Raw genomic sequence first — 24220 nt, forward strand, 5'->3', positions numbered from 1 at the left:
GGTAAGAATCTCCTATGCTTGTAATTGATCTTCCTCCATGTCATTGTCGCCCTGCAGCCCACCAACAGGTGTGTTCGTGCCAAAATCAACATTGCCATGATATGCCAGACCCTGGTTAGCCCACCAGAGGGCGACAGAGAGATCAGCAGAGACAACCTTACCTGTAAAATCACCTATGTCGCAAATGGTGAGCTCACCTCTTTAACCGCTCTAATAGGCACTAGAGATGGCCATGCTGGAACGGACAAAATAAGCAGTATTACAATAGCCATGTAGTACATTGCCAGTAACTACGTATTCTTCAATTAGGATTTGAGTGACTTCCTTTTCCGGAATAATAAGGTTAGGGTCCGGGTTAATGTTATAGGGTTAGTGAATGTTAGGCAAGCCAACAAGCGCCGAGGCAAGCTAGCTACTACTAGCTATTCCTGCCTCCCCGCGGTGGCGTTGCTTGGGGTAGCTCTCTTGTTTAGTATATGTAGCGTTAAGTCTCTTGGTTATTCTAAATGGGCCGCGCTGCGGTCAGAGGCTAGCTAGCTTAGACCAAAGAGCCTCCTGGCTAACGTCCGCTAGCATGCATAACTTCCGGTGAATGAAGCTTATTAACATTCCCCCAGCGCTATGGCAACCCTATTCCTATTTTAAGTTCCTGGAGTTGGAGGGATTACATAGAGCAGGCTTTTGCGCGTAGCCCCCCTGAGCAGCTGCACCGCTACACAAAAACACAGCTGCGATGACCGTGCCCCCCCCCCACTTTTTATTACAGCAAACGGGGCACTGAGTCAGCCGGGCTTCATGCAGGCTACACAGTCTCACGGAAGCACAACGTGTTTTGGAAGTTTGTCCATGTTTAATTACCCTCTGGCACCCTGCATTCCATGATGTTCACAGGGTTCATCAATCTCCCCAGCGTGGAAGTAATAAATTGGGCAATTTGCTCTGTGTCCACAAGGAGGCATCCTACCCCATGGGTGGTTCATCACTGGGATTTATTGTGGATTCCTGCCTTTAGCTCACTAGTCCGTATGAGGTGTCCAGGGATGCAGGTTATGGGCCCTGTAGGCGATTGGTGGTTGGTAGCGGAGTTGAGGGAACAAGCAGGGTTGGACACAACGATGCTATTGTCCCACACGGTCTAGGTGGTTCATATGAACCCTGAAATGAGCGGTCTTTCTCCAGTTTAGCGCTTTTCATTCCTGGGAATTAGATTTGATTATGAATCACCCCTAAAGGTTACCATTCCAAGCTAGGTTACAAGGCGCTTTGTCGCCAGTACCTTTGACTGGTCAGTAGTGTAACCTCCATGATGTTTTTTTTCACTGGGTCTATTTTACATTTTTTACCGGAACGCATCTTACCGGTTTAGGCGGTAATCGGGGTACGTCACTGATCTCCGGAGCCCTTGTACCCAGAGTGGGCCGAGCTTTAGGGAAACCTTGGTACATAAAATTCTTTTCAACCTCAAGTTCCATAGCGGTCATGTGACAAAAGTGTTCTCTCTCGCATGTGAGTTTGATGAAAAGTGTTCCTTCTCCACGTTCAGACACACTTTTCACAAGAGTGGTGAAAATGGAAGAATAAGCAATCTCTCCTAGTCCACAAGGTGGTGTCACACCCTTTCCGATGGCACTTCACGGGAGGCTCGCTGTCTGCTCCGACCAATGGCAAGCATGCGCACTGTCGCCCTGGATCGTCCGAACAGTGACGTCATGGTACAGGCTACAATTTGTTGTGGATCCCCCACGCTTCTGCAGCTTCACCACGTCGGCTGTTCCTGAGGCCTCGGCACCCGTTTTGAGGTAGGAAAGGTCCTCCCGTCTCCAGAAGCAGGCAATCCAAATGGTTTCTCGAAGATCCAGGATGGCTGGTACAGACGGTATTTCCTGGTTCCGAAAAGGGAAGGGACTTTGCGTCCCATTCTAGACCTACGTGCCCTCAGCGAGCACCTCAGTCTACAAACTCAGAAAGCTCACGAGCCGCCGGCTATTACAGCTGATTGGTTGGTGGTGGCAGAATCGAGGGGGCAAACGGTGTTATACACATCCATGCTACTGTCCCGTATTCAGTCTCTACGCTTCATAAGAAACCAGAAAAAGAGCTGTCTGACGCCATCACAGCACATTCTGTTTCTGGGTCTCGAGCTAGACTCACTTGTGGCTCCCTGTAACCCAGGCAGCCTTGGTTCGCTGAGATCATTCGCCTTTTAGGTGAAGACCGTTGTGCAGGGACCTGTTGTCCCAGGAGCACAAGCAGGTTTGGCAAGCGAGGCCGGAGATTTGGTTCCTACGGGCCTGGCCCCTGAGTGCCAATCTGATAGCTAGAGGTTTACCTCCGAATGTTATTGCTACCATTCAGTCTGCAAGGGCGGCCTCCACGAGAGGGCTGTATACGTATAAGTGGCAAGCATTTTGAGCTCTGGTGTCAAGATAAAGGACTTCCATTTCGGTGTTCTCTGAGGTTCATCCTTATGTTCCTACAGGAGCTTTTCGAGCAGGGACGGGCATTCTCCACGTTAAGTGTACATGGCTGCTATCTCAGTCCTGGTTGTGCAGTTCCTGAAAGGTGTACGTCGTCTCAACCCGATCTCAACCTACATGGGACTTGGCGCTGGTTTTGGATGCACTGTGTGAGCCTCTGGAATCTGGATCTCTGCAAAACCTCTCTGCTCACCTCTCCTGCAAAACCTCTCTGCTCATGGCTTTGGCCTCAACTGAACGTTTTGGAGACCTCCGCGTTATCAGGTACTCAGTTCGCCCGGGGCGACTAAGGGGATGTTGCGTCCAAATGGGCAGGTTTGGCAAGTCATGGATATGTCCTACAGGTCCTTAGCTTTTGAGCTATAATTTTTTCACCTCCACCGTTTGCTTCTCAAGAACAGCAGAGGTTACATGGCCTGTGTCCTTTGTGAGCTTTACGCACGTAGATTGAACGGACCCAGAATATCCGGTTATGTGACCTGTTTTACTAATCCAACTCGCAGCATGGCACTCCCTAAGCAGCATCTCTCCCACTGGATTGTGGAGGCTATCTCTCTAGCATATAGCAGCAAGGGTTACCTAGCGGTGTACGCACCCACTCCACCAGGGGTGACTATAGGAGATATTTGTACTGAGGCAAGTAGTTAACCACAGAAAACCATGTGATTAACTTGATTCTTTATCGTTTGACAGCCCTAATTAAATATGAAGGTGTTGTGAATTCAACTGTTCTCTGTGATATCCTGTGTAACGTGCATTTCCTCTTCCTGTCTGTCACAGTGAACCCGGGAGGCTGGGCTCCTGCATCAGTTCTGAGGGCTGTGGCCAAGAGGGAGTACCCCAAGTTCCTCAAACGCTTCACCAGCTATGTCCAGGAGAAGACAGCCGGGAAACCTATCCTCTTCTGAGTCTCACAGGACTCACAGCACCCCTGTCCACACAACAGACTGTTCCGAACATTGTGTACCATTGCAACCCAACTCTAGCTAGCCCTCATGCTAAGTGCTAGGGTACAGCTAGGCCTTTTCAGACTAGCTTCCATGCGAGCTCTCTTGCTCGGTCTTCAGCTAGCTTCAATATAAGGCCTCATGTTAACTTCAATGCTAGTTTCCCATTCTATACCTCATGCTAGTTCTTTATACTAGCTCGCTCCTCATGCTAGTTTCCTATACTAGCTCTCATGCTAGTTTCCTACGCCAGGTCTTATGCTAGGTCCTTTGCTAATTCTCATGCTAGTTCTTATGCTAGCTCCCATGCTAGTTTCATTAGCTAATGCAGAAAGACCTGTAAGAAAATGTCAATTGCGTTCCCTTTTCTGGCAGAGATATATTAATATAATATATAAATGTATGTATATGTCATAAGAAATTTATAAGAAAGCCGTTTTCAAGACTGGAAGACAAAACATTACTCTATTTTAGTCCTGCTTTTTGTAGTCCTTTTTTAAGAGATGGAGTTTGTTCCTATTTTGTGTTGATTTAGCTTTTTATAATAATCAGTGGTTACAGCTTATTCTCACGCTGCTAATTGTCTTAGTACAACAAAATCGGATCGCCTTTTTTCCAGAATGATCGTCTTGTTTGTAAGAAACAAAAAACGACAAAATTCCAGAAGGCTGTCATTGAACTATGACCCCTATGACATAAGACTTTTTGTTCTGTCTCTCTGGTGAAAACACTACTTTGCTGGTACTGATGGAGGGACGAGGCTAAAAGTTATTTTATTTTCAAATATTGAAAATGTATTATCTTCACATTTCTTTATTTTGGGGTTGTACTTGGGTTTCAATGTTACACTATAACACTTTCGATTTTAGATATCTGGATTATGATTGTATATAATGTCAACAACCATTTCTGCTTCACAGCCAGCTGTAAAAATGTTTGCAAATGCTTTTTGTGACTGAATTGACTCTATGCCTTAGACTGGGGGAGATGATACAATACGTTTTGGGTAGGGGGAGAGGGTGCTGATAGACAGTACACCCATATTAAATCACTAGAGACGTGCCAGGGGCCTAGTTCCAATACCTGACTATCGTCCCTTTCCCTCCTGCCATCCCTGATATGACTGAGTGGAAACCTGAAACTTGACCCTTATCCAATCAGAATGATGTCAGGGCTGTTATTAGTAGGAAGGGAGGAAGTAAGGAGGTCCTTTTTTAAGCAAGGCATGGGTGGCAAACTCATTCCATGGAGGGCCTAGTGTCTGCAGGTTTTTGGTTTTTCCTTTCAATTAAGACCTAGAGGACCAGGTGAGGAGAGTTCTTTACTAATTAGTGACCTTAATTAATTAATCAATCAAGGGAGGAGCGAAAACCCCCAGACACTCGGCCCTCCGTTTAGACAGTTTCTACATTTTACAGCAGACTGAGGCTTTGTCGCCTGCTGGGTACTTCAGTGAAAACAATGATGGTCTCCACACAGTGAAGACTTGTCTTTAATTTCAGACTACCTATTTATATGAAACTAAGGGGTTAATACGATATCTAAATTAATTTCATACCTTTTTAATTCAAACATTGTGATATTGCAGTCAGCAGAAACTGATGTTCACCGAAAGGCCAGGTCATTGGAGGAGCTATATGCCAATCAACTTTTCTGCCCAATTGAGAGATTGGTTCAAATTCTTAGAGGATGATGGTGTGGCCTGTATGCTGGCTTTCATTCCAACTGATCCTTGATTTGGTCAAGTGATTTTACCTTTATGTTCACCCCTTTGTGAAGAAGTCCAATAAATTATTTCTAGACTAATGTATAAAGCCACGTGGAGAAATACCTGGTTAGAAAGACATTTTAAAGGCTGGTTTCCCAGACTCCCAGATTGAGCCTACTTCTGGACTAAAAGCATGTTCTACATACAATTTAGTCCTGGAATCAGCATAATGTGGGTCTCGCAAACTGTCCCAATAAGTTGTCCCTCTTCTACGAATGAAGTTACATTTGCACTGAATGTAAAATGTTTGGAAAATTGTGTAAATAAAAGTGTTCACGCTAAAGCTGTTGGGATTGACTAAACTGTACTGTGAAATTGTGGCACTTATTTAGTCCTGTTTAGAAAGAAATGTTTGACATTTCTCCAGTTTGGTGTGCTTTGAATCATTGTTTTCCCTCTTCTCTCAGGTTCTAAAAACTCAGGATTTCACTAATTATACAGAAAGCCAATCAGTTAAGGTTTTGATTGGAAACATATTGCATTAGTGTTTGTTTTTGTGACAAAATACATTTGAGTAGAAAACCAGTTGACAGTGACATGGATTCCGACATAAGCCGTAAGGCCAAGTGTCCCAACAATCGATAGGCCACTAGCGAGCTACTTTACTTTGTAAAAAAATTAATTGCAATCATGAAACCTTGTCATTGTCCAATAAATAAAGTAAATGTCTATTGTTGGAGCCAATTTGGGTGTATCTTATAGTCTGGTAATATTCAGGCAATTACACTACAGACCACTAGTTGCAGATAAATGGTGGTGGTAAACACACATCAGGTGACGTGTGTGTGAGCTCATGGTTTTTACCGCCAGGGTGGCACCTCACTGGGGACATGCGCCCCCCCACACACACACACATTCTGAAATTGCATTTTTGTCCCCCCCAGTTCTATCATTGGAATGTGATCCAAAACAAGGCAATGGTGTGCTTTAGGACCATGCAGACGCCACCGAGCGGTCGGGTAGGCTGTTCAGAGTGTTTATCCGACTGGATTTAGGACCACGCGGACACCTGAAGGCAAAGCTTCTGGAACGCTGGCTGGACCAGCACGGGAGAGTTGAGCATTCAGTGTATGCGTTGCACTCTTTCACGAGATGTAAAAAGAACAGAAACGGGCTACTCTGTAGTTAACTGATGTAGCTGGCAAGGTAACTGCTGTTTAACTTAACAAAAGAAAAAAACTAAACTAGTGTTTGCAGTGCTGAGCTAATATTGTAACTGACGTAACTTTAGCTAATGTTTCATCCCCTCTCGACTGAGGTGAATGAATAAGCTACGCTAGTGAGTAGCTACCACAGCCAGGGCAGCTCTAGCCTCTAGTTATCTGTCCGATGGTGATTATTGTTGTCTAACAGCCGTTGTTTGTATGGACGTTTTGTAGCTTCTTTTTTGTCACGTTTCAGAAGTAAAAAAACTTGGCAAGCTTTCGCCAGTTGATGTACTGTTAGAGAAAGAGCTGGCCAAAAGTTGGATTACATTTGTTATTATTTTTGCCTTAATCAAACTAGACCTGAATCAAATGATGAAACCATCAGCCAAACGATTGAAGATTTGATATTCTGATGTTTTTTCAGTGCAATGTGAGTTGTATTACTCAGTATGCCAATGTAACGTTACTGATCTGTCAGTTTCCCTAGCCAATTCCCTACTTTTCACAGTGACACAGTAATAAATTGTAAATATATATAATTATAAATGTAAATAAACAGCTCTAACATTACAGGCTTCACTGTCATGGTGCACAGTAAAAGTCTGCGGGAAGATTTCTTCATCCTGCCCGCACCAGCTAGCTTCTGCAAGAACTGGTCCCAACGGTTGTCCAGCAATGTTATTTTAGGCGTATTTGACACAGCTCACTTGCCAGCCACGGTCCCAGCAATTTTGTGCCCTTTAATAAGCAATATCAAATGTGCAAAAATAGATTCTCACATGGCCCTTACATTGTATTACTGGGCAATATCAGCCAATATGCTAGATGTAGTTTGAAGAGAGCAGAGTTGGAGAGACTTGCACTTTCTCTTGAGCTATTTTTATAACCTACCTTTTAGGAGTGGAAAGATTTTCAGACTGAGAAATATGGGTGATCAATATTTAGGCGTATTTCTAGGCAATGTAGTAAACTATAGCCTAATCATAGGCCTATTTAGGAAGTACATTTCCGTGGAAAGATGACTGTCCTGTGATTCTTTGCCCATGTACAGTGCATTCGGAAAGTATTCAGACCCCTTGAGTTTTTCCACATCATTCTAAAATGAATTGTTTTCCTCATCAATCTACACATAATACACTATAATGACGAAGCAAAAACAGGTTTTTAGAAATGTTTGCAAATGTATAAAAAAAAAAACAGAAACCCTTTATTTACATAAGTATGCAGACCCTTTGCTATGAGACTCAAAATTGAGCTCAGGTGCATCCTGTTTCCATTGATCATCCTTGAGCTGTTTCTACAACTTAATTGGAGTCCACCTTTGGTAAATTCAATTGATTGGACATGATTTGGAAAGGCACACACCTGTCTATATAAGAGCCCACAGTTGACAGTGCATGTCAGAGCAAAAACCAAGCCATGACTAAAGGAATTGTCCGTAGAGCTCCGAGACAGGATTGTGTCGAGATCTGGAGAAGGGTACCAAAAGATTTCTGCAGCATTGAAGGTCCCCAAGAACACAGTGACCTCCATCATTCTTAAATGGAAGAAGTTTGGAACCACCAAGACTCTTCCTAGAGCTGGCCGCCCGGCCAAACTGTCAGGGAGGTAACCAAGAACCTGATGGTCACTCTGACAGAGCTCTAGAGTTCTTCTGTGGAGATGGGAGAACCTTCCAGAAGGACAACTATCTCTGCAGGACTCCAACAATTAGGCCTTTATGATAGAGTGGTCAGAAGGAAGCCACTCATCAGTAAAAGGCACATGACAGTCGACTTGGAGTTTTCCAAAAGGCACCATGAGAAACAAGATTTTCTAGTTTGATGAAACCAAGATTCAACACTTTGGCCTGAATGCCAAGCGTCACGTCTGGAGGAAACCTGGCACCATCCCTACAGTGAAGCATGGTGGTGGCACCATCATGCTGTGGGGATGTTTTTCAGGGGCAGGGACTAGGAGACTAGTCAGGATCGAGGCAAAGATGAACAGAGCAAAGTGCAGAGATCCTTGATGAAAACCTGCTCCAGAGCGCTCACCTTCCATCAGGACAATGATCCTAAGCACACAGCCAAGACAATGCAGGAGTAGCTTCGGGACAAGTCGCTGAATGTCCTTGAGTGGCCCAGCCAGAGCCCGGATTTTAACCCGATCGAACATCTCTGGAGAGACCTGAAAATAGCTGTGTAGTAACGCTCCCCAAAGCTTGAGAGGATCTGCAGAGAAGAATGGGAGAAACTCCCAAAATACAGGTGTGCTAAGCTTGTAGCATCATACCTAACAAGACTTGAGGCTGTAATCGCTGCCAAAGGTCCTTCAACAAAGTACTGATTACTTATGTAAATGTGATATTTCTGTTTTTTTATTTTTTATAAATTAGCAAACATGTCTAAACCTGTTTTTGCTTTGTCATTATGGGGTATTGTGTGTAGATTGATGGGGAGAAAAAAACTATTTAATCAATATTAGAATAAGGCTGTAACCTAACAAAATGTGCAAAAAGTCAAGGGGTCTGAATACTTTACGAAGGCACTGTAGGTCAGATAATATATCTATACTTTAAAGTATTTAGGTGTGCTTGATATACATTGGTTAAAATTCTTGTTATTAATCAAAGAAATTGAAATTATGTCAATTATGAGATAAGTTAATCCTGTCTCTACCAATGGGAATAGATTCCTTTGTTTCCGGGCTTGAGCACCATTGGTCTGTTTTTCAGGCTTGTAAAAGGCATTAGCTGGCATGAGCTGACTACCTGAAAGTAAACTGTAGGCTATAGAAATAAAAAGTCACACACTATGCTCCCAGAAATGTATTGGGTAAACCACCCACGTTTCAGCATCACATTGCCTGCTTTAGGCTTAGAGTTTTTCACCCTCCCTGAAGAAGAAAATGTGATGGTGAAACATTGGTGGTATACCCAATACATTTCTGGGAACTTATAAATAGTGTGCAACTCTCTTTATTTTTTATTGCCTACTGTTTATTCAGGCTGCAATAAGTTATGCATCCTCCAGGTGAGGCTGTTTCATATAATTTTACAATATTAGTCATTCTTTCAGTCTTTGGCTGTGCATACAATGTCCATAATGTGTTTGTTACAGTATAAACTGCATTCTGTTGACAGTTTAGATTACTGTACTCTATTTCAGAAATGCTTGTTTGTAGCCTATTCGAATGGATGCTGAATGAATGTACACAATCTGTGAAGAAACCCTATTTATTAAACAAACATTTTATGCTGAAGAAAGTCAAGGGAAACATTGTTGGAACAATGTTTGTTATGAGTGGGGGAAGCTACTACTGCTACTCAGGCTAGATTTTTCTGCCCCAAACTGATGTAATATGGCACCTGCACCCACTGAAGGGATAAATCAACAATATCCAGCTGCAGCCCCTTTCCTAGATTCCTTTTCTCCTTTCCTCACTCCCTTTCTTGTCCTCCTTTCCTAGCTTCCTTTCCTTCCTTTCCTTCCTTACCTCCCTTTCGCGCCTCCTTCCCTATCTTCTTTCATCTCCTTTCCTAACTCCCTTTACTTGCTCCTTTTCCTCCTTTCCTTGCGCCCTTTCTTTTCCTCCTTTCCTAAGATTAACCACAGCCAGTAGAGAGGAAAGTAAGAAGGAAAGGAAGTTAAGAAATTAAGCTAGAAAGAAGGAAAAGAAAGGGAGCAAGGAAAGGAGGAATCTAGTAAAGTAAAAGAGTTCACATGTATGTGGTAGGGATTAACCACAGCCAGTAGAAAGGAAATGAGGAAAGGAAGCTAGGAAAGGAAAGGGAGCGCTGAAAGGAAGCTATGAGAGGAAAGGAAAGGTGGAAAGGAATCAAGGAAAGAAAAGGTGGTGTTCACAAGTATGTGGTAGGGTTTAACCACGGTCAGTATATGGTTATAGTATTGGTTTTAGTGACAAGGCTAGATTTAGTCACAGGCTGCTGCGGGGTGCATCTCGGATACGCCGGGGGGCAAATCGACCGCACTCCCAGTCACGTGGTTTGAGCATGACAAAGGTATGATGCGTTGTCAGCTGACTGCAGTAAATTCACCGACCTTCTCTGCAAACACAGACCAGCAGCTGGAACACCATCTTCTTGTCCATCTAGACCTCTCTCTCCGAACCGAATAATGGCTAGCCAGTCCCAAGGTATCCAGCAGCTACTGCAAGCTGAAAAACGAGCTGCAGAAAAGGTAGCAGAAGCCCGTAAACGTAAGTTAAAATCTGATATTCAACGGTTTAGGTAAACTAGACTAGCTCGATTGCAGTTAACTGACTTTAAATTGATTGGCTAACATTTTGCTGGAAGGTAACGTTAGCTAGCTAATGGCATAACAAACAGTTTATCAATAAATAACTACTCGAATATACCCCAGATTAGATGGGAATACATTCATTGATTGGGTAACGGCAGAATGTGGCGATGTACAGATGGCCTACAAAGCCTTGCTTCAATCCAAGCTAACTAGCTAGCAACATCGGATAGCTAAGTTAGCTACCAGCGGTATGTTTATTTATTTTTTATTTTTTTAACCTAACTAGCTAACTGTTAAGGTCTCTGTGGTTTGTTTTTTTAGCAAATTATTGCCACCTGTAGTAACTTAGACCTTTACTAGAAATAACAGTAGCTATCTATGCTCAAGGGTGTCGTGCACATGATGGATGCCAACCAAATAGGCCTAGTGCTGTGTTTTTTTACAATTGGCATTGGCTGGCTGTTCCATATCATACACAACTGAGCTAGTAAGATGTGAAATGTTCTATAGTGGTGGCAATTAAGCGACAGCAATTGGTGTGTACGGGTAACTCACCTATACTGTCCCCTTAGTAAATTATCTTGGAAAAAACACACCTAGCCTACATCTAGTGAAGATACGTAGATCTCATCTGATCTCACACTTACCATATGCCTAGCTCTCAAGAACCTGGTAGGAGGCCTGTCAGACCTAACGCTTCGATCACACCGACAGCGTCATTGCATTTTGGTACACCAGATCGTGGACCACAGGAAAAGGCAGGGTGAACAGACCATTTTTTTCTCACCTTTATTTAACCAGGTAGGCCAGTTGAGAACAAGTTCTCATTTACAACTGCGACCTGGCCAAGATAAAGCAAAGCAGTGTGACAAACAGAGTTACACATGGAATAAACAAACAGTCAATAACACAATAGACAAGTCTATATACTGTGTGCAAATGAGGTAAGATTAGGGAGGTAAGGCAATAAATAGGCCATAGTCGTGAAATAATTACAATTTAGCAATTTAACATAGGAGTGATAGATGTGCAAGTTAACCATTAACATCGACAGGGCTGTAGTGGAGCGGGTCGAGAGTTTCAAGTTCCTTGGTGTCCACATCACCAAAGAACTATAATGGTCCAAACAAACCAAGACCGTCGTGAAGAGGGCACGACAAAATCTTTTCCCCCTCAGGAGACTGAAAAGATTTGGTATGGGTACCCAGAAGGCCAGCATCCTGGAGTTGCCTGTTGATGTTGAGACTGGTGTTTTGCAGGTACTATGTAATGAAGCTGCCAGTTGAGGACTTGTGAGGCGTCTGTTTCTCAAACTAGACACTAATGTACTTGTCCTGTTGTGCACCGGGGCCTCCCACTCTTTCTATTCTGGTTAGAGCCCGTCTGCACTGTTCTGTGAAGGGAGTAGTACACAGCGTTGTACGAGATCTTCAGTTTCTTGGCAATTTCTCGCATGGAATAGCCATAATTTCTCAGAACAAGAATAGACTGACGAGTTTCAGAAGAAAGTTCTTTGTTTCTGGCCATTTTGAGCCTGTAATTGAACCCACAAATGCTGATGCTCCAGTTACTCAACTAGTCTAAAGAAGACCAGTTTTTTTATTGCTTCTTTAATCAGAACAACAGTTTTCAGCTGTGCTAACATAGTTGCAAAAGGGTTTTCTAATGATCAATTAGCCTTTTAAAACGATAAACTAAGATTAGCTAACACAACGTGCCGTTGGAACACAGGAGTGATGGTTGCTGATAATGGGCCTGTGTAGACATTCCATGAAAAAAAAAAAAAAAACGAATAACAGCCGTTTCCAGCTACAATAGTCATTAACAACGTCTTCACTGTGTTTCTGATCAATTTGATGTTATTTTAATGGACGAATTTGCTTTTCTTTCAAAGACATTTCTAAATGTCCCCAAACTTTTGAACGGTGGTGTACATTTTTTATTTATCAGAATTGTCTGTGATTACACTAAAGAGGGTTTTTATTCTCTCTTATTGTAGAGAACACTTGGTTTGGTCAATTTTCTGTTGAGTTGAATTTCAAGAGCTGGATTAAAAACTAGCTCCGTTTATGGTATAAGCTATTGTCACATTAAGTTGACTAAAATGGTGCAGATCTCGATTCCTTAAAGCTTATGTTCACTGCTCCTACGTTTTTGACTCATCCTGCAGTTTATACTTTTTTGTCTTTGTCTATAGTTTCGCTTAATGCTAGGGGGTTACGAAACAATGTGAAGTGCAAGGCCTTTTATTTGCTAAACAACTTAGAACAGATTATTATTTTTATTTTTTTGAAGTCTCTAAATTTTGGCTGATGCCAACTTCTGGAAGTCACAGTGGGGCAACGATATTTGGCTTTCTCGTGGCTCTGAACGCTCCGCTGGGGTAATTACAATGAAAAATACCTTTGGGAATATTCTACACTTGGACTGTGTCACTATTTGTCTTGTAATCAGTTACAATGACATTATGCTCATTACTGTCAACTTCTACGGGTACAACACCAAACATGAGAATGAGTTGCTTGAATCTTTAGAGAAACAAACTTCATTGGTTATCTAAATGTCCAAATTTGTTATCATTGAGAGGACTTTAATATTACTATAGATAATTCAACTGATAGATGGCCCCCAGGTAGGCCAAACAATCAGAATTTGGGTTTAATACTTTTTATGGGAAAGTTTAATCTTACTGATATATGGAGAGAGGTTTCTGGCCGACAGATCATTCACTTGGATTAACAAAACAGGTTCCTTACAGTCCAAAATAGATTTGTCTTCTGTCGAAATGGATTGATGGTGAATGTGTTGCTACAAATATTTGTACTACTCCCCTCAGACCATAGGGCCATTTTTTTATATTGATGTCAAAAATATTTACCCCTGATACTACCCTTGGTAGAGCATCCTACTGGAAGCTAAATAGCTCCTTATTAAATAATGATATAGTTAAGTTTGAGGTTAAAGGTCTGCTCTCACACTTGGGAAAGAACTTGTGACGAGATCTTATTACAAGAACCGGGAGCTCTTTAAATTTGAAATGGCCAAGTACCTTAGAAAATATGGTAGTAATCTTGCGAAGACCAGAAGGGCTGAGGAGGAAAAGGTGATCATTTAACTTCCCTTTTCTCAGAGGTCCCCAGCCAGCCTGTCGGGAAGAGGACATGGAACTGAGTTACAAAATAAACTGTTTTTTTATATATATATAAAAAGCAGAAGAAATCTTTTATTAGATCTATAAAGGGAAAAAATGGCTTGAGGGAGAACAGAATTCATCCTATTTCTTTAGACTTGAGAAATGTCACTTTACAAATAACACTATCCATAATTTAAGCATTTATTACAGATGACCAAAAATTAATCGCTAACTACTGTAGCAATTTTTACAGGAAATTGTATAACTCTACGTACTGTCAGGAATCCAGATGTTTTTTGCCTCCCTGAATAATGTTCACTCTATCAGTGATATAAAATCTAAACTGTGAGATTAACCCATCCTAGTTGAAGAGATTATCGAGCCTATCAAACATCTAAAGAACAGTAAATCCCCATATATTGATGGAATTATGGCAGAATTGTACAATTTATTTTCTGACCAAGTAGCTACTTGAAGTCTTTTTACAGTATTAAAACAATGTTCTCCCTCCTACAATGAATCGGGGGTTAATAACACTGATACCTAAGCCTAAAAAAGAACTGCTGCTCATCGATAGCTGGCGTCCAATTTGTCATAGTCATTATTAAAATATTAGCTTTACTACTTGCAAAAATAAAGAAGTCCTAGATGCAATCATTGAAACGCAATCTGGCTTTATGAGGAACAGACATATTTCTAACAATATCAGACTAGTATTACGCATACTTGACTACTCAGACCTAATAACTGAGGATAGCTTCATATTTTTAGGTTTTTATAAAGCATTTGACAGTGGAGCATTAGTTTCTCTTCCACTCCCTTGAGAAATTTGGCTTTGGGGAAGTTTTCTTCTGTAAGGCTAAGACTATAGTCTATACGAATGGTAAACACTCAAACTGAAACATGGCACCTCACCTAGATTTAAGTTTAGTAGAGGAATTAGGCAAGGTTATGTCTCACCGTATCTATTTTTATGAATCACCCAACTTCTTACAAATGCTTAATAATAATCCTGTACAAGGTATTTCCATTTCTGTTAAAGAAATTATTATAAGCCAGTTGGCTGACGATGCTAACCCATTACTAAGGATCAGAAGTCTAGAGGCTTACTAAATTTTAAACCTCATATAACAAAACAGAAGCTAAATCAATGGCTACAGAGGGACTTACCTTCAGCCTTGGTTATTAGGGCTCTTCCTTTTAAAGATATCTCTAGAGAGCGGCATGTTAGTCTTTATATCTTGACGGTAAAATAAGCAAATAGCGAGACCAGATGCTTTTCAACTTTCTGTGGCAAAACCGTACCCATTACATTAGGAAAACTGTTGTAATGAACACTTATGAGTATGGTGGGCTGGATTTTTGAGCTTTACTACCGTAAATAACACTGAAGATCAATTGGATAAAACAATTCCTAAGAAGACCCACTTCTATCTGGGACTTTATTCCTCATGTCTTTACTTTTGGTGGCCTTAACGTCATGTTGGTTTGCAATTTTAATATTGACAAAGTTCCAGTGAAACTCTGCTTTCCATCAGCAGGTGTTCTTGTTATGGTCCTTAATTCATAAGCATAATTTTCTGCACACAGATATTATAAACTCAGCAAAAAGAGAAATATCCCTTTTCAGGACCCTGTCTTTCAAAGATAATTTGTAAAAATCCAAATAACTTCACAGATCTTCATTGTGAAGGGTTTTAAACACTGTTTACCATGCTTGTTCAATGAACCATAAACAATTAATGAACATGCACCTGTGGAACGGTTAAGACACAGTTATGAAAACTTAGGACACTAAAGAGGCCTTTCTAAAAAGGAAAAGATGCCCAGTGTCCCTGCTCATCTGCGTTAACGTGCCTTACACGGAACCCAAACCGGCTGCGCTCAAACTCTGAACCATGACAGTAATTTGGGGACAGGTTGAAAAACATTAAACATTTATGGCAATTTAGCTAGTTAGCAAGTACAAGCTAACTTGTTCTATTTAGCTACCTTGCTGTTGCTTGCTAATTTGTCCTGGGATATAAACATTGGGTTGTTATTTTACCTGAAATACACAAGGTCCTCTACTCCAACAATTAATCCACACATAAAACGGTCAACCGACTCGTTACTAGTCATCTCTCCTCCTCCCAGGCTTTTTCATCTTTGAACTTATATGGTGATTGGCATCTAAACTTTCATAGTATTACCACGACAACCGGCAACACAGTTCGTCTTTCAATCACCCACGTGGGTATAACCATTGAGGAGATGGCACGTGGGTGCCTGCTTCTATAAACCAATAAGATGGGAGAGGCAGGACTTGCAGTGAGATCTGCGTCAGAAATAGAAAGGACTTCTATTTTAGCCCTTGGCAAAGCAGACGCACTCAATTATTGAATAACATAGATTTCAAAAATGATTTTGCAATGCTCACGCACGTGAGCGGTGTAGTCAGGGTATTAGGCATGCTGCAAGGAGGCATGAGGACTGCAGATGTGGCCAGGGCAATAAATTGCAATGTCCGTACTGTGAGACGCCTAAGACAGCGCTACAGGGAGACAGGACGGACAGCTGATCGTTCTCGCAGTGACAGACCACGTGTAACAACACCTCCACACGATCGGTACATCCGAACATCACACCTGTGGGACAGGTACAGGATGGCAACAACAACTGCCCGAGTTACACTAGGAACGCAAAATCCCCTCCATCAGTGCTCAGACTGTCCGCAATAGGCTGAGAGAGTCTGGACTGAGGGCTTGTAAGGCAGCAGGTCCTCACCAGACATCACCTGCAACAACGTCGCTTATGGGCACAAACCCACCGTCGCTGGACCAGACAGGACTGGCAAAAAGTGCTCTTCACTGACGAGTCGCGGTTTTGTCTCACCAGGGGTGATGGTCAGATTTGCATTTACACCGAGGCCTGTACTCTGGAGCTGGATCGAGGTGAAGGGTCCGTCATGGTCTGGGGCGGTGTGTCACAGCATCATTGCCTGCAATGACAAGCTCAGTCCAATCTCAACGCTGTGTGTTACAGGGATGACCACCTCCTCCCTCATGTGGTACCCTTCCTGCAGGCTCATCATAACATGACCCTCCAGCATGACAATGCCACCAGCCATACTGCTCGGTCTGTGCGTGATTTCCTGCAAGACAAGAATGTCAGTGTTCTGCCATGGCCAGCGAAGAGCCCGGATCTCAATCCCATTGAGCACGTCTGGGACCTGTTAGATTGGAGGGTGAGGGCTAGGGCCGTTCACCCCAGAAATGTCTGGGAACTTGCAGGTGCCTTAACATCTCACAGCAAGAACTGGCAAATCTGGTGCAGTGCATGAGGAGGAGATGCACTGCAGTACTTAGTATCTGGTGTGGCCACCAGCTGTATTGACTGTTACTTTTGATTTTGACCCCCCTTTGTTCAGGGACACATTATTCCATTTCTGTTAGTCACATGTCTGTGGAACTTGTTCAGTTTATGTCTCAGTTGAATCTTGTTATGTTCATACAAATATTTACACATGTTAAGTTTGCTGAAAATAAACACAGTTGAGAGCGAGAGGACGTTTCTTTTTTTGATGAGTTTATATGGAATACGCTGGACATATTGTTGAAATATATTGCTCAAAGAAATAAAGGGAACCCTTAAACAACACATCCTAGATCTGAATGAAAGAAATAATCTTATTAAGTACTTTTTTCTTTACATAGTTGAATGTGCTGACAACAAAATCACACAAATAATCAATGGAAATCCAATTTATCAACCCATGGAGGTCTGGATTTGGAGTCACACTCAAAATTAAAGTGGAAAACCACACTACAGGCTGATCCAACTTTGATGTAATGTCCTTAAAACAAGTCAGAATGAGGCTCAGTATTGTGTGTGGCCTCCACGTGCCTGTATGACCTCCCTACAACGCCTGGGCATGCTCCTGATGAGGTGGCGGATGGTCTCCTGAGGGATCTCCTCCCAGACCTGGACTAAAGCATCCGCCAACTCCTGGACAGTCTGTGATGCAACGTGGCGTTGGTGGATGGAGCGAGACATGATGTCCCAGATGTGCTCAATTGGATTCAGGGAACACTTAAACAACACAATGTAACTCCAAGTCAATCACACTTCTGTGAAATCAAACTGTCCACTAAGGAAGCAACACTGATTGACAATACATTTCACATGCTGTTGTGCAAATGGAATAGACAACAGGTAGAAATTATAGGCAATTAGCAAGACACCCCCAATAAAGGAGTGGTTCTGCAGGTGGGGACCACAGACCACTTCTCAGTTCCTATGCTTCCTAGCTGATGTTTTGGTCACTTTTGAATGCTGGCGGTGCTTTCACTCTAGTGGTAGCATGAGACGGAGTCTACAACCCACACAAGTGGCTCAGGTAGTGCAGCTCATCCAGGATGGCACATCAATGCGAGCTGTGGCATGAAGGTTTGCTGTGTCTGTCAGCGTAGTGTCCAGAGCATGGAGGCGCTACCAGGAGACAGGCCAGTACATCAGGAGACGTGGAGGAGGCCGTAGGAGGGCAACAACCCAGCAGCAGGACCGCTACCTCTGCCTTTGTGCAAGGAGGAGCACTGCCAGAGCCCTGCAAAATGACCTCCAGCAGGCCACAAATGTGCATGTGTCTGCTCAAACGGTCAGAAACAGACTCCATGAGGGTGGTATGAGGGCCCGACGTCCACAGGTGGGGGTTGTGCTTACAGCCCAACACTGTGCACGACGTTTGGCATTTGCCAGAGAACACCAAGATTGGCAAATTCGCCACTGGCGCCCTGTGCTCTTCACAGATGAAAGCAGGTTCACACTGAGCACATGACAGACGTGACAGAGTCTGGAGACGCCATGGATAACCTTCTGCTGCCTGCAACATCCTCCAGCATGACCAGTTTGGCGGTGGGTCAGTCATGGTGTGGGGTGGCATTTCTTTGGGGGGCCGCACAGCCCTCCATGTGCTCGCCAGAGGCAGCCTGACTGCCATTAGGTACCGAGATGAGATCCTCAGACCCCTTGTGAGACCATATGCTGGTGCGGTTGGCCCTGGGTTCCTCCTAATGCAAGGCAATGCTAGACCTCGTGTGGCTGGAGTGTGTCAGCAGTTCCTGCAAGAGGAAGGCATTGATGCTATGGACTGGCCCGCCCATTCCCCAGACCTGAATCCAATTGAGCACATCTGGGACATCATGTCTCGCTCCATCCACCAACGCCACGTTGCACCAGACTGTCCAGGAGTTGGCGGATACTTTAGTCCAGGTCTGGGAGGAGATCCCTCAGGAGACCATCCGCCACCTCATCAGGCGCATGCCCAGGCGTTGTAGGGAGGTCATACAGGCACGTGGAGGCCACACACACTACTGAGCCTCATTTTGACTTGTTTTAAGGACATTACATCAAAGTTGGATCAGCCTGTAGTGTGGTTTTCCACTTTAATTTTGAGTGTGACTCCAAATCCAGACCTCCATGGGTTGATGAATTGGATTTCCATTGATTATTTTTGTGTGATTTTGTTGTCGGCACATTCAACTATGTAAAGAAAAAAGTATTTAATAAGATTATTTATTTCATTCAGATCTAGGATGTGTTGTTTAAGTGTTCCCTTTATTTTTTTGAGCAGTATATTATGTTTTCCATGTACTTTTTGTATTGATTTGTTGTTAATGGCCTTCCCTGTGGCTCAGTTGGTAGAGCATGGTGTTTGCACACTCTTTCTGTGCTTTTAGGGTCCTTAATGCAATTCGTCAGAAAATGGGCATGGCTTCGCATCATTTTCAGATTTGAAGAAAATGGCGTAAAATATGCAGCCGATGTCCGAGAGCGGATACCAATTCATTGCTTTAACTAATTATGACAAATGTTGAGCAATGTAATGACTTTTCAAATAAGGTACCTTACACATTATGTTGGCTGACAATTTGTTAGCTACACTATCCGTACGAACCACATAGCATATCATTACAGCAGTATGTGGCGGTGGGTTAGCTCGCTACCTAACGTTAGTTGGCTACTAATACAAACTTGCCAGTATATGAACTATATGCGATCTAACTACCTAACGTTTGACTTGATTATTCATGTCATTCTTAGTTTAGCGAAGTTGTATAGTTGAGTGTTCTCAATGGACATTTGGGTGCTTTCGTAAATTCGCTCTGGCTGTCTGCTCTGATGTCAGAGCAGTCTTGTCTGACTGTACCGGAGCGCAGAATAACTGAATTTACAAACGCTCAACACCTGCTGAATTTGGCCGGTGTTGGCAAAAAAAGCGTAAATAAATTGTTGCCAGCAGCACAGTTAGTCACCAACCCTCTGGATAACATAACAGCCTAACCAGCTCTGATAGGGCAAGTAAAATAGTCAGTGAGGTGTTCTCTCATTTGTGCCTGGAAGTAGCTAGCCAACGTTAGCTTGGGTGCTTGACTGCTGTTGTAAGGTCAGAACGCTCGAATCAACCCTAATCCGCGGCAAGAGCGTCCAGTGTGCGCTCTGAGAGAGAAACGCCTTAAATTTGCAAACAGCCAATCTGACAATGCTCTGAATTTATAAACACCCAGAGCGCACTCTGGCACATGCGAAGTTGTAAAATGTCTAGCTAGTAATTTGTTATGCTAGCAAGATATTGCATAGCAACAGCATCAACTTCCGGTAGACAGGCGAAGCGGTAGGACGCTCAACTGAAAGGATACCGTTTGTTTGCAGTATACTAAAATGAACTTGTAGTATGGGTATTCAACTACAGCTTACATACTGAGCAGACCTGACCAGTCCTGGTAATACTATGAAAGTTTAGATGCGATCACCATATAAGTTCAAAGATGAAAAGGCCTGGAAGGAGGAGAGATGACTAGAAACGATTCGTTTGGCCGTTTTATGTGTGGATCAATTGTCGGTGTAGAGGACCTTGTGCATTTCAGGTAAAATAACAACTCAATGTTTATATCCCAGGACAAATTAGCTAGCGACAGCAAGCTAACTAGCTAAATTGCCATAAATGTTTAATGCTTTTCAACCTGTCCCCAAATTAATGTCATTGGTTCAGAGTTTGTTTTGATATTTCAACCTGTGTGTCGTGATCGCGTTTGGTGTAGGGGGACAAAATAAATGTATGCACGATGGCGCACGCGCACAGCCGGTTTGGATTCCGTGTTGGGTCTCATTTCCCTAACAATAGGATTTCCCACTTCCTCTGTTGCCAGGAAGCACACAACCAACTGCATAGTTATGGTAGACTTCATGGGACTGGGAATTCAGTGTCTGCTCCAATGCATTTGACTTACTAAGCCTAAGTGCAGATTTGTTTGTTTTGATCAGGTAAGAACCGTCGGCTGAAGCAGGCCAAGGAGGAAGCCCAGGCAGAGATTGAGCAGTACCGTATGCAGAGGGAGAAGGAGTTTAAGACCAAGGAGGCTGCGGTGAGTCACTGGGGGGACGGTTTGAATTGGCAAAGGAGAAACGAGGCATATGCTTTCCTAGTCAAGGAACTGTAGTTGGTAGCGATCAGAGTGAGGGAAGCAGCAGATAAGCTAATTGTTTTTGCTACTTTATTAACCAGAGCTACGGAGAAAGGGAGAGGAGGCACAGAGCGAGCAGCTGTCGCTACTAGGGAGCAGGGGAAGAGGTTTGAATGTGGAAGACGCAGGAGGTTCAGATCACCAGAGGAAGAGAGACAGCAACCACTTAACTTCTTGCTAGTTATTTATCATCCCATCCGATTACATAATACCTGTCTTGACAGGTACTTTCGTTCTCATTTTCCATTGATTAGAAATCTCTTGACTTGCTTGCTACACAAGCATAGCAGCCATGCAATTCTCTGTGGGAAGCGCAACGATCAGAGCGCATGCCCTTTTGCAACTTTTTCCAAATCATCAACAGAGTAGCATCATGCAGCCCATATGTTCTAAAACATTGTTCTATCACAACTAAAGTTACCAATTAACTTTGATTTAAGTGTAGCCTATAAGACCTGTTTCAAATTATATATATATTTTTTGTGATCGTGTATATTAAATGGATTTGACTGTTTTAAAATGGATATGTTCCAAATGTGCGCACCAGCAGCTTGTATACATAGAAGCCTGGAGATGCTAAATGTGTGTTAATTTATGGTCAATGAACATTAGACTGCCAGTCATTTGACTGAGTTACCTGTTGACTTTCATGACTGCCACAGCCCTACTTTATACTCACTGTATGTTTGTGAAGTGGTTTGTCTTGTTGTAAGGTGGCCTTAATTACTAATTTCTCCATTAGGCTCTTGGATCCCATGGTAACTCTGCTGTGGAGGTGGACAAAGAGACGGTAGGCAAGATGGGCAGCATCCAGACTAGCTACCAGCGGAACCGCGAAGGGGTGCTGGGCAATCTGCTGAAGATGGTGTGTGACATCAAGCCAGAGATCCATGCCAATTACCGTTTTGCTGGTTAGAATCCCCCCCATCCCTTAAACTAAGGAAGCACTGACACCCTCCCATTGCACTGCCATCAGTTTACATGCTTCATTGATAAGTCTACTACACCCATGGAGCAAACTCCTTTCTCTGCCTACTCACTTGAATGCTCTATTCATAAGTCTTATTTTCTCTAGAAATTGAATCATCAGATGGGTATAAGATTCACATAGGTAGGCTATACATTTATCTAGTCTAATATAAAGCATATTGACTCAATTAGTTAATCGAAGCAGGCAGAGGTTGTTTTGGTCTGATGCAGTGCAATGTCTCTGTGGTTCTGTCTTATTGGCTTCTAGTATCAATGTGTTTCTGTGATGGTTAGTGTATATGTGTGACATCTATTTATATGGACTTATTTGTGGAGATGAATAAAGTACTAATTCTAATTAATAGAATTTTAGCCCAAAAATAAGCAATTCAATTTTGAAAATCAATCTGTTTTGTTTTAAGTGTTTTCGTGCTATGAATATAAGATCCTGTGTGTGTGTGTATAGTGGACATTCTTCTGTTTAGACATTGTGACATTATGAAACTTTAATAAAGTGTTCTGGTGACTTTCATCTCAATTGCTGAAATGACCATATGTGGTTTTCTTAATTTATACTCAACAAAAATATAAACACAACAATTTCAACAACCAAATTCTCAAATGAGGGCGAAATGAACATTAAATTCTCAGGCAACAGCTCTGGTGGACATTCCTGCAGTCAGCATGCCAATTGTATGCTCGCCAACTTGTGACAACTGCAGATTTTAGTGGCCTTTTGTACCCAGCACAAGGTGCAATGATTATGCTGTTTCAGCTTCATATGCCACCTGTCAGGTGAATGGATTATCTTGGCAAAGGAGATGCTCACTAATGGATGTAAACAGATTTGATTTGTGCACACAATTTGAGAGAAATACGTTTTTTTTTGTGCATATGGAACATTTCTGGGATCTTTTGTTTCATGGAAAATAAAATGCTGCTGATGCTCCCAGGTGATAACGTTTCCACCCTTATGTCTTCATCTTTTATTTCAGCTCATGGAACATGGGACCAACACTTTCCATGTTGTGTTTATATTTTTGTTCAGTAGATTTCCTCAGGCTACCTTACGGGCTATTTGTTTCCTAGGTTACAGCTAATGTAGAATTAGCTAAAGGTTGTGAGATTTCTCCCTCCAAGTACCTTGTGGAACCAGCCAGAGGGGTAGCCTATGAAGCAGGTTTGAGGAGTTAGCGAGGTCATTTTCATCAACTCGTGATAACCGGTAATACGAAAGTGGCTCACCTTTTTAGCCAGGTAAATTTCATAGCCTGCCCCGGAGCAGTTTAGTTTATTAACTCCACTTGGTCAGTGTTATCCAGAATCCTTGGGACATCTTTACCTTAATCCTTAACCATTTTAAATGTCAACCTCAATCAGGTATAGACCAACTCCACTTACCTTGAATTAAATGACTGAGCCACAAGTTTGACAACTCCCTGCCTCTTGCAAAGATTTTCATAATTCCCTTCATTTGAGGACTATAGATTTAAACATTTTATTAATCAAATGTTTTTTGGTTAAATAGTAATGTTAATCACATTTAGTAATGACAGAATGCATTTTAAACTTAACGCAATGTAACACTTGTATGATTTAATAAAAAAAATCTATAGGATTGGGAAAATGTGCTTGTGCAAAGGCGGCATTAACGATAAAATAAAGACAGCACTTTTAAAAGCCTATTTCACACCATAGCCTCATTGCATTTGAACGAACTTTAATTTTGATTTGGGCACAAATTAAAATGTGGCGCTTAATCACCCATGGATTGATGTTTCACCACTGTCTCAATGAAAATAGCTTGGAGTTCGGCTAGCCACGTGTGACATGCACGTGCAGTTACAAGCCTGGTAGAGTTAGTGGCCTGGTGGATTAGCAATATCCACCGTCGTAGTACAAAGGGAGCCTGAGCTGGAATCTGAAGCTGGTTAGCTTTAGAAAATCCTGAGTAGATCTAGCTTGCTATGTAGGATACCCCTCTTGATTGCTGTGTTCACTGAAATAGAATGGTGAATGCAGTGATCAGGCT

The 24220-nt window shown here is 42.6% G+C and overlaps 2 protein-coding genes across 3 annotated transcripts in view; both read left to right on the forward strand.

Annotated features, from left to right (window-relative positions):
• LOC106563031 (ceramide transfer protein) overlaps nucleotides 1-5475 on the forward strand; it is a 37250-nt gene extending 31775 nt beyond the window's left edge. For both annotated transcript variants that reach the window (XM_014128236.2, XM_014128238.2), the window contains 2 exons: nucleotides 58-187; nucleotides 3258-5475. In XM_014128236.2, coding sequence (XP_013983711.1) covers nucleotides 58-187; nucleotides 3258-3385 — 258 coding nt within the window. In that variant the 3' untranslated portion in view covers nucleotides 3386-5475. The remainder of the gene's footprint in view (nucleotides 1-57; nucleotides 188-3257) is intronic.
• A 4774-nt stretch (nucleotides 5476-10249) lies between these two features.
• On the forward strand, nucleotides 10250-22726 carry atp6v1g1 (ATPase H+ transporting V1 subunit G1). The gene is made up of 3 exons (XM_014128235.2): nucleotides 10250-10540; nucleotides 21020-21120; nucleotides 21962-22726. Exons 1-3 carry the CDS (start codon nucleotides 10459-10461, stop codon nucleotides 22133-22135), a joined length of 357 nt encoding a protein of 118 aa, XP_013983710.1. The 5' UTR covers nucleotides 10250-10458; the 3' UTR covers nucleotides 22136-22726.
• The last annotated feature ends 1494 nt before the right edge of the window (nucleotides 22727-24220 follow it).

This window comes from Salmo salar, chromosome ssa11 (genome assembly GCF_905237065.1).
Source record: "Salmo salar chromosome ssa11, Ssal_v3.1, whole genome shotgun sequence".
In the NCBI taxonomy this organism is placed as follows: domain Eukaryota; kingdom Metazoa; phylum Chordata; class Actinopteri; order Salmoniformes; family Salmonidae; genus Salmo; species Salmo salar.

Coding starts and splice junctions, on each gene's coding strand:
- atp6v1g1 (XM_014128235.2), top strand. CDS start 10,459: ATGGCTAGCCAGTCCCAAGGTATCCAGCAGCTACTGCAAGCTGAAAAA. Junction 10,541..21,019: donor GGTAGCAGAAGCCCGTAAAC/GTAAGTTAAAAT, acceptor TGTTTTGATCAG/GTAAGAACCGTCGGCTGAAG. Junction 21,121..21,961: donor TTAAGACCAAGGAGGCTGCG/GTGAGTCACTGG, acceptor TTTCTCCATTAG/GCTCTTGGATCCCATGGTAA.